Consider the following 10,000-nt stretch of genomic DNA (forward strand, 5'->3'; position numbering starts at 1 on the left):
CCCAAGGCTCAATGCTAAGTCAAACCTGAAAACAGCAGATGAGACAAAATTGTATGTATGAGTAACTGTTACCCATTAAAATTTAAAATGAGAAGCTAGTTTCTCCTTCCATATTTTGTTATACCATTTCACATTCATTTATCCATTCTTTTATCTCAAATAAACACGGGACATCAAAACACTTAAAAGAATTGCCTCACTTGTGCTCTGGGTCAGTGGACACTGCAAGAGCCTGTTTCTTGAAGCCTTGTTTTTCCAGGAAGTGAGCCACACGTGTCCGGTGGGCAGGGGGGATAGTAGGTAGAACGCGGTCTGCAGTGTTGAAGTCACGGCGCATCACGGCTGTCTGGTACTCCAGCACGGAGACAAGGAGTTCATAAGACACCACATTGAGCTCTTTGTCACCAAGGTATAACCGGTTCTCTTTGGGAATGTAACCAAGGAGGTAGAGAGTTCTGGAGGGAGCAAAAAAAGCACTACTAAATGCCAGATACAGGAGCAATCTGTACCAGCTCCAATGGATTCCTTCAAGCAACCAATCCTACATACACAACAGCATCAAACACAATGATGAATAAAGAAATCAAGTCTTATGTGAACATGTCTTAAAACTGATGTATAGAATATCTCATCACAATTCCAGAATAATAGGTAACAGTCATCATACCTGTCTAAGTGAGCAATTGTCACAATCTCACCACCAACATAATAGTTCAGTCTGTTGACAGAATTTGTGTAGATGAAGCAATCACCGACCCACTTACCAGTCTTCACTACCTCTTGAACCTGAAACAACACAACAACACTTCAACACAAATTTTAAAAATACACAAAGTTTCTGACTAAAAAAATACAAAAAGTTTCTGAAGTAGCATAATAATATATTTCTCATCACATCAGTCAGTACATTACTTATGCTATAACTTGAATAAATCCCTATCTCTGAGACTCACCTCACCCACTAAGTCAAATGCATCCTCAATTCCATCTTCCGTTACCCCTTCCTTTTTCTCCCTAGCATTGGCCACAGCCTCTGCACTGTACCTATAAAGGACACATACAAAAATGTCAAAGATAAGGACAGTATTTTGTGCTTGGCAATGTAATGCATTCCCGGGCATCAATAAACAACCCTTAATGAGTTGCCTCAGCAGCACCGAGTAGTGCACATTGACTATAATCTGAAGCACTTCCATTGCTCAAAAGACTCTATTTGAAGTGATGTGACTTTTAAGGATGTTTTTACAGTTTTAGTGACAGAGAAACACTCTTAATGAGAAAGCATGAGATACATACTTAAGAATGAAGTAGTTGGTGTCAGTAGCAATGCAGACATAGTCGCCATTCTCAGACCAGAACACCAGGCGGGGCTGGATCTCAATGCGTCGCACCAGCTCCTGTGTCTCCCAGTCATAGAAGGCAAGACCCGTGGTGCTAGACCGGCACCCCAGGAGGTAGCCACCATATATACCTGAACACCACATACCACATCAACACAATGCACTATCAACAAACTGTCATTTAAAAAATGCATCTGTTTTCACAATATTCAAGCATAACTACCTATCCATCCTGCCCCTTACTGCCAAACCTGTCCTCTGGAATTCCTATAGGAAGAGGAGCACAGTACATACAAGTCTTTATAAAATCCTAGCCATATATTTCATCATTCTAACAGGAGATACAAAAATATTTATTTTTTTCATTCTTATATAGTTACAAATAAACACAGGTCACAACAGACCTTGTGATCCTCACGAGGTGATCTGTGCTGGACAAACATTCAACATTTGAAAGTACCTAAAGAAAACATATCTCAAGGCCAATTACCTTCGCATCCAAAGTCTGGTTTGAATGCCTTCTTTTCTTTAAAGTTCTTGAAAAGTTTGACACTGAAGTTTGACTCTCGAATGGCATACTCTGAGGAGTCAAGAGCCCACACAAACTCCAGGGCAGGACCAAACGCCTTGTTACGCAGAGCCATGGCAGTGTAGATGATGTATTCACCATCCCCACACACCACCACAAACCTGACAAACAAACAGGCGTTCGAAGTGGAAATGAGTCCATCATTTGAGAAAAATATTTAGACAACTTCCTTTTCATGCACTCTGCAAAAACCTTGAATAGAAAAATACACACAAGGTGGCCTGACCATCTCAGGCCTAGCTTAGCAGACTGACCCAGCACCATCTACCAGCCACACTATCAAATTGTAAGTATGTAAGTATGAATAATATGAGGATTTTCTGCTGCTGACAAAGTTAAATATTGTTATCATCATCATTATCATTATTACCTTCCATTAGGATTGTGTGCGATGGTCTGGGGGTAGATATCACAGGCACCTAGGTCCTTTACTGCCAAGGGGAGCCGTTCGCCATCCTGGTGCTCTGCATCACCCATGGCCTTGAGGTTGGCCTGCTGGATCTCTGAATGCTTTGCCCAAACAATCTTTCCACTCACATCCATAGTCATCGCTGGTTCCTCACGTCCCACCTGGTGCCAGACGTGATTTTATGAGTGCCATATATGCTGGAGTATAAGACCAGTTTTTTTGCCAATTTTGAGGCCCCTAAGTCAAGGGGTTGTCTCATATACTAAGAATAAAACACCCTTTAACACTGTGGTGATTAATAAGTGCCACAGTACCTTGGAATTCATTCTGCAATCACAATATGTGTGTACATTACAAAAAAAAAAAAAAAAAAAAAATATATATATATATATATATATATATATATATATATATATATATATATATATATATATATATATATATATATATATATATATATATACACAATTTATTGCCTCAGCATCACATGTTGGTACATCCAGCCATGCAATAATAATAATCATTAGTTGCTGATTAGGCTAACAGAACCATGATGTTCGTAGATACTGATTATGTTAATCCAATCATGGCTTTGATTTTAAACTCCTTTAACTCCTTATATTTTAAGGGACTTGTGTGTGAGCTAATTGTTGGATTAATAAATCAAGGGTGGATGAATTTTTAAACTAGCAGCAGTGGTAGGGAGGGAACAGCTATATTTGACTCCCCAGGGCTCAGTGAGGCACTAGTAAATAATGCATATTCCTGCCATTTTGGAACTCAAAAACACATGGAACTATGCAGAACAGGGATTGTGAATTTTGCCATGATACTAACGTACTTGGGTGAGGGAATTGACCGACCACCATGCAAGCTCTTCACATTGGGGTTTGTCAATGATGGACCATTAAGGGTCGTCTTATACACCAGTAATAGCTCAAGACCTAAACTTTTCCTTAAAAAATTAGGGGTTGTCTTATAAACAGTTGTCTTGTAGTTCAGCATATACAATTCTATACATGTATCTTAGCTAACAATAAAGTAGTTTGGGTTCATCCCAAATAACATCAAGACGAAATAACCTTTCCTAGTAGTATCTGCATTTCATCAAGACTTTAATAATGTAAAACTAACACAAATCTCTCTTTTATAATCCATGCCAGTCCCTACCTTGACCATAACGCTGCCCTCGTCATAGCCAAAGCACACATTGTTGGATCCCTTGAGGGTACAGATGCACCATACCCGGTCCAACCCATAGTTGAGGGTGTTCTCCAGGCGGTAGGTATTGGCGTGCCATACTCGCACTGTGCAGTCTTCAGAGCCAGTCAGGATGATTGGCAACTCAGGGTGGAAGGACACTTGGATTGGGAGAAAAACAGGTGCAAATCAGTACCCTTTTATCCTTGAAACTTACCCATTGATCAAGTAATTAATAAAGAACATAACCTCAAAGATCTAGTCCTGTATAAAGATTGATTCTCTCACTATCAAAGACACAGATACACACCAGAGGACACATTTTGTGAGTGTCCCTCCAGCGTTTGCACACATGTCTTGTTTTGGTAGTCCCAGATCTTGACCAGGCTGTCATCTGCCCCTGAGATGAGGTACGGCTTGTCTCCACCGTGGTAGTAGTCCACACAGTTCACTCCCCTCTGGTGGCCCTCCAGGGTGAAGTTGGGCTGTGGAGACCCAAGCTGCCACACCTGCATTGAGACACATGATTCATAAGTATGCATGCCCTATAAGTTAATAAAAAAAGAAAAAATGCAGAACTGATAAAGCAAAAGGTATTAAAATGTAAATAAAATAAACATCAAGTAAAAAAAAAAAAGGGGGGGTATTAAAATGTACAAATAAAATAAACATCAAGTAGAAAAGAGGAATGCAGAATTGATCAAAAGAAAGGTAAGAAAACTGTAAACCAAACAAGAGGAAGTGAAGTGCTAAACAAAATATATATTCCTGTGAGGAAAAGCAGTAATGATTTCTGTAGCACATAGTAATGAGATAGAATTTACAGTACATCATTTATACAATACTTATAATCCCAACAGATGGTAATTGTACAGGATTAAGACCACACACAGACACTTTGAGAACCTGGTGAATCTTTACAAGAGAGAGACACTGATGACACAAGGAGAGTACAGTGCACACTCACCTTGACAGTGCGATCCAGGGAGGCGGAGGCAAAGGTGTTGTTGTCCTTGGGGTTGATAACAATCTGCATCACGTAGTGGGAGTGTCCCTCAAACACCTGCTGGCAACTCCACTTCTTGTCCCAGTTCCACAGTTTGATGGTCATGTCATCTGAAAATATATCCCATGCTTTCACAAATGGAGTTATGCTATTCAAAACTCATAAGGAGAAACAAATCGAAAAACATAATGAACATCAACACCAGAGAATATGCAGCAACCTCAAAAAAAAAAAGAAATGTAGCAGCTGGGAATACCAATATGGTATTCCCAGGTGACTCTTGGTTGTCACAATATGCAGGGACTCAGAGGCATTGTGTAAACAGAAATTATGAGTCACCTGTGCCTCCACATTAATCTGCCTTGCCTTAAATATGATAGGTAGTATCTGATAACATTAATGAAAGAGATACAAAGCCATCATAATTGAATTAATACCTTTCTATGACAATCAAAAGAACTCATTAATGATTGCGAGAGAGAGAGAGAGAGAGAGAGAGAGAGAGAGAGAGAGAGAGAGAGAGAGAGAGAGAGAGAGAGAGAGAGAGAGAGAGAGAGAGAGAGAGAGAGAGAGAGAGAGAGAGAGAGAGAGAGAGACCCACCGCTGCAGGTGAGGATGAAGGGTTGCGTGGGATGGACAGCGATGCACCTCACATAATCGGAGTGGGCCTCAAACTGGTGCACTCGCTCCAAAGTGTTGTAGTTGTATACTCGTACTTGCATGTCATCTGAGCCCGTCACCACCCAGTTCTTGCGAGCCACAAACCTGGAGGCTCGCACCGGCAGATCACACACCTGCACCACCAACAAAGGCCTTCATGACTTCACTATTTCAGCATCAGGGTACAGTGTGAAAACTGCTGGTCCCAGGCAGTATGACATCACTGTTGGTCTTACTATGTGTGAGAGCAGAATGACTAGCCTTCTGCTGCTGCCAGACTAAAAGATCACAATCTCTACACTTATCTCCTACATTTGCTTTCTGCTAAGTAAACTGATTACAGTCAAATGTGCGAACTGATATATATATATATATATATATATATATATATATATATATATATATATATATATATATATATATATATATACAGGCAACCCCCGTTTAACGAAGGGCTTACGTTCCTAAAACCACTTCGTTAAGTGAAATTTCGTTAAGCGAACCGATTTTAACAAGATTAACCCATGACTTGAACTTCCACTGAGAGTAAGCAAAGCGAGAGTGCATCATAGTACAGTGAAAGGTTTAATGAAAGTAAAAATTATGAAGTTTAACATTTAGGCAGTTAAATTTAAGTCATTATAATGTACACTAATGTATGTATGTACGTAGCTTTATAATGTTGATGATCTTAAATGTATGTATATATATATATATATATATATATATATATATATATATATATATATATATATATATATATATATATATATATATATATATATATATATATATATATATATATATATATATATATATATATATATATATATATATATATATATATATATATATATATATATATATATATATATATATATATATATATTCATTAATCAATGCCTAACACTGGCTCCTTTCCTCTTGCTACTCTCACCTCAAAGCTCTTGACCAGCTGCTGACTTTCAATATTCCACACGTGCACATTGCCATTGTAGAGTGAAGCCAACATCCATGGCTCGGTGGGATGCAGATCCACTGACTTCACACGGTCAGATCTTGCCGTCAGCTTCCGCTTCACATCCAGACGGAGAGGCTGAGTGGATGGAAGCATTGACAGGTTAATATTGTTCTGTGGTGTTTGTCTTTGTCTTGGAGATGCAAAAAATTATCCTACTCTGGCCCACTTTACTCCATTTACATCACATTTTAAGAAAAGCATATTTTTGGCAGAAAAAAAAAAAAACAATATTGTTACAAAAAACATTGGCTAATGTGCAGAAGACCTTAACCTCCTCTCCCAAAGCTAATACACAACAAATATAATCAAGGTTGCAAAATATCATTCAATATGTACATAAACTTCCAGGATCTTGTTAAAAAAATAAAGATACAGTAAAGGGTTGGGAAACATAAAGAAGATGAGGTAGCCATGCTGTTCTTGTGATAACCCAGGAGTATCCTTACCTACATGACGCTTCTTGTTAGGTTAGGTCATTTACAAATTTGGAAAAGGTTGCATCACAACTTGGAGGAACATTACAACACATTAGTCTAGCAACCGTTCCAAAGCAGCTATTCAATCAATTCCTGTCAAGTGACGCACACATTCACACAGCCTCAATCCCGACACCAACTAAACGCCCCCACTACACATACGCCTCCCTATATAAAAAAGTGAGGGAGAGAAGAGTGCAGCCCTGAAAAATAACCACCCATAACTGGCTACACACTAAACCTATCATTCACACGCAAGAATCCCCCAAACTGCTTGAAATAACCTTTTAGCATTACGACAGAGCTTTTGACATGACCTGTGAATTGTGACAGCCGGGCATGACACTTGTTGGAAATACACAGTAACTACCACACTCAGCCATGGATACAGGGGAACCACACTGCCATGAATTGATGTGAGGAAGATAAAGAGGTCAACCGTATCCTTACCATGTTGGATAATTGTGAATATGATGTATTTAAGTCCAAACTCCTGCCTTCACTGTGGCCAGCCTACACCACAATCCACCACAGCGACGTGTCAACAAACCGGCGCATGCGCAGACACACTTCCAGTCTGCCACGGGAACACACATTGAACTATTTCACAGACGAAACAAGGAGGAAAATCAAAGAAACAATATTTAGATCTTAGAAAATCTGAGAAAAAAGGAAGAAAATAACTCGAAAATTAAGAAGAAAAGAAGATAAACCAGAGAAAAAGAAAAGAGCCGTTGAAGAGGCAATTCTTCCCGACCATTACCAGAATCCAGATGATACTTTTGAGTTTTCCGTAGCTAAAGAAATAACCTTGAATAATTTCCATGATAAAATTACTTCTTAATATTAGACACAACTATTTTTATATTTTTATGTAGAGGGATAGTGTGTATAAGATATTGTACTGATGGTAAACATTGGCCATCACCTTCATCGATTCCTTCGTCTGCTCCTGTGTGTACATATGTATATATACGTATATGTGTGTGTGTGTGTGTGTGTGTGTGTCGCCTGTGGAGCTGCGGCTGTTATATCCTGTGCTTGCTTGACGACGTTGGTGGGGAGGTGGAGAGACAGGATAATTTGGTTGTCCTACAAGTGGAAGGGCTGAATACACGATATTTTCTCCGTGGGTCTTGCCTTCACTCGATGCATCGCCTTCACCTCATTCGGTCCCCGTGGAACTTTTTTCCAGTCATACATTTCCCCTGTAATTCCGACCAGCTTTGTTCTGCCAGTATTTCCTTTTTTGTCTCTACCCTGTGGGAATATTCATCCTGATAAAACTTTACGGCAGAAACCAGTGACAGTGAAGTAAGGGGCAGAGCCAGTGTAATGGTGACGTGTACAGTACCTTATGGCTGGAGAAAGACTGGATTCTTGTGGTAGTTTATAATATGTGTACATCGTTTAACATTTTGTCTCGCAGATTTTGAGGTTCTTTGAATAAATCAATAGGTGCAGTTTTTGTAGTTTTTTTTTTTTTTTTTAGTTTTTATTATTGCTAACAAATGCGGTGTGTACACACCGCATAGTGTAATGATTAGTCTGTTCAGCAAACAACTGAAAGGGCCTGGGTTCGAGTCCCAGGAGCAGCAAGACAAATGGGCAAGCCTCTTACTGTGTTGCCTCTGTTCACCTAGCAGTAAATAGGTATGAGATGTAACTCAAGGGGTTGTGGCCTCGCATTCCTAGTGTGTGTAAGCTCATACTGACTGAAGATCAGTCAGTATGAGCTCTGATCTCTTTCCATAGGGGAAAGGTTGGTTGGATGACCAACAGATGACCGTGGTGAATAACACTTACCTTAAATCTGTGCACACAAGTGTTCACAAATTTAAGGAAAAATTAGATAAATGCAGATATGGTGACAGATCACTTTGAGCTCTGCTCAAACCCTGTAATATACAACTAGTAAGTACGCACACACATTCTCACTAGTTTTCCCCGAGTCTAATCTTAAGCCCTCCCCAACCTGTTATAGAATAAGAATATGTGGCAAAAACAAGCAGATTCACAAGAAAAAACCAAAATCTACCAGAAAAAGTTTTGTCATGCACGACAATGAATAAAGAGGAATGTCAATATATTTGCTGAAATAAATTGGGCATTCTTTGGAAGCTTTTCGTTGGTTGTTTCAGTTCAGATGAACATTTATTTTTTGTCCATTCATATTCAGTATATGAAAATGTGGTATGAGTGAGCTAGGATGATAGTTTCCCGAACAGGCAAGAGCATTTTAGTAAGGCAATCAGTCTATGGTACATGGCTGTCTGTCCTGACTGTTGCCATTATTGCAGGTGGTGGCACATAACAACTTCATTTGGGCTTCTGTGACCATTGTTGCTGGATTGGCTGTCATATTTGGTGGCAGGAGCAGTGGTACTATAGAAGCTGTGAGGTTGGCCAGCAACATGAGCAGCCTGGAGCAGGAGGATCAGTCTGCCTCAGATATGGACAGTAGGTGTGATGATAAGAATGATGAGGCAGGCACCTCTGTTCAGAGAGAAGAGAGGCTGAAGGAGGAGGATCAGTCAGCCTCAGATGTGGAGAGCAGCAGCAGTGACAATGTGAACTTTTCTGCAGCAGACTATTCCACACACAAGAAAGAAAACAAATTTGAGTGTCAAGAGTGTTTTAAAACATTTAAGTTCAAGAGTGATCTTAAGAAACATACCCTCAGACACAGTGGTGTTAAAAATTATAAGTGTCAGGAGTGCGGAAAAAGATTTATTCAAAAGTATTACCTCACTCGACACACACTGATCATGCACTCTGATGATAGGAAGTATGAATGTGTAGAGTGTGGGAAAAGATTTGCTCGAGAGTCTGACCTCAACCAGCATACCCCAATACATAGTGATGTTAAAGATTATGAATGTGAAGTGTGTGGGAAAAGATTCACTCATAAAGGTAATCTCACTCAACACATTATGGCACACAGTGGTGTCAGAAATCACAAATGCCAAGAATGTGGGAAAAGATTTATTCACAAGACCCATCTCACGAGACACATCTTGACACACACTGGTGTAAGAAATCATGAATGCCAAGAGTGTGGGAAAAGATTTACCCAGAAGTATAAACTTACCCAACACACTCTCACACACACTGGAATTAAAAATTACAAGTGTCAAGAATGTGGGAAAAAATTTGCTGACAAGTCTAACCTCACTCAACACTCGCTGTTACACACAGGGATCAGGAATTATGAATGTAATCTGTGTGGGAAGAGATTTGCTCAAAAGTCTACTCTCAATGGGCATGCCTTGACACACAGTGGTATTAAGAAATACGAA

General features: G+C 39.6%; 2 protein-coding genes across 18 annotated transcripts in view; one reads left to right on the forward strand and one right to left on the reverse strand.

Annotated features, from left to right (window-relative positions):
• The window catches only part of LOC123512986 (coatomer subunit beta'-like), a 23,186-nt gene that overhangs the window by 11,593 nt on the left and 1,593 nt on the right, over positions 1-10,000 (reverse strand). For 11 of the 16 annotated variants that reach the window (XM_045269756.1, XM_045269755.1, XM_045269753.1 and 8 more), the window contains exons 1-12: positions 6,142-6,333; positions 5,146-5,338; positions 4,506-4,654; positions 3,849-4,047; positions 3,509-3,699; positions 2,300-2,499; positions 1,831-2,030; positions 1,297-1,471; positions 954-1,044; positions 668-786; positions 201-455; positions 1-25 (exon numbers count right to left, since the gene is read on the reverse strand). The exon at positions 1-25 is cut by the window's left edge and continues 163 nt beyond it. In XM_045269756.1, the coding sequence (XP_045125691.1) occupies positions 1-25; positions 201-455; positions 668-786; positions 954-1,044; positions 1,297-1,471; positions 1,831-2,030; positions 2,300-2,499; positions 3,509-3,699; positions 3,849-4,047; positions 4,506-4,654; positions 5,146-5,338; positions 6,142-6,318 (1,974 nt within the window). In that variant the 5' untranslated portion in view covers positions 6,319-6,333. Of the gene's footprint in view, positions 26-200; positions 456-667; positions 787-953; positions 1,045-1,296; positions 1,472-1,830; positions 2,031-2,299; positions 2,500-3,508; positions 3,700-3,848; positions 4,048-4,505; positions 4,655-5,145; positions 5,339-6,141; positions 6,334-7,151; positions 7,279-10,000 lie in introns of those variants that run through there. The other 5 variants (XM_045269764.1, XM_045269760.1, XM_045269763.1 and 2 more) reach the window with 1 other exon arrangement.
• The window catches only part of LOC123512991 (zinc finger protein OZF-like), a 2,951-nt gene continuing 447 nt past the window's right edge, over positions 7,497-10,000 (forward strand). Inside the window, exons 1-2 of one of the 2 annotated variants that reach the window (XM_045269776.1) lie at positions 7,497-7,655; positions 9,002-10,000. The exon at positions 9,002-10,000 is cut by the window's right edge and continues 447 nt beyond it. In XM_045269776.1, coding sequence (XP_045125711.1) covers positions 9,116-10,000 — 885 coding nt within the window. In that variant the 5' untranslated portion in view covers positions 7,497-7,655; positions 9,002-9,115. Of the gene's footprint in view, positions 7,656-7,678; positions 8,616-9,001 lie in introns of those variants that run through there. The other variant, XM_045269777.1, reaches the window with a different exon arrangement.

Source organism: Portunus trituberculatus, chromosome 35, assembly GCF_017591435.1.
Source record: "Portunus trituberculatus isolate SZX2019 chromosome 35, ASM1759143v1, whole genome shotgun sequence".
Classification (NCBI taxonomy): domain Eukaryota; kingdom Metazoa; phylum Arthropoda; class Malacostraca; order Decapoda; family Portunidae; genus Portunus; species Portunus trituberculatus.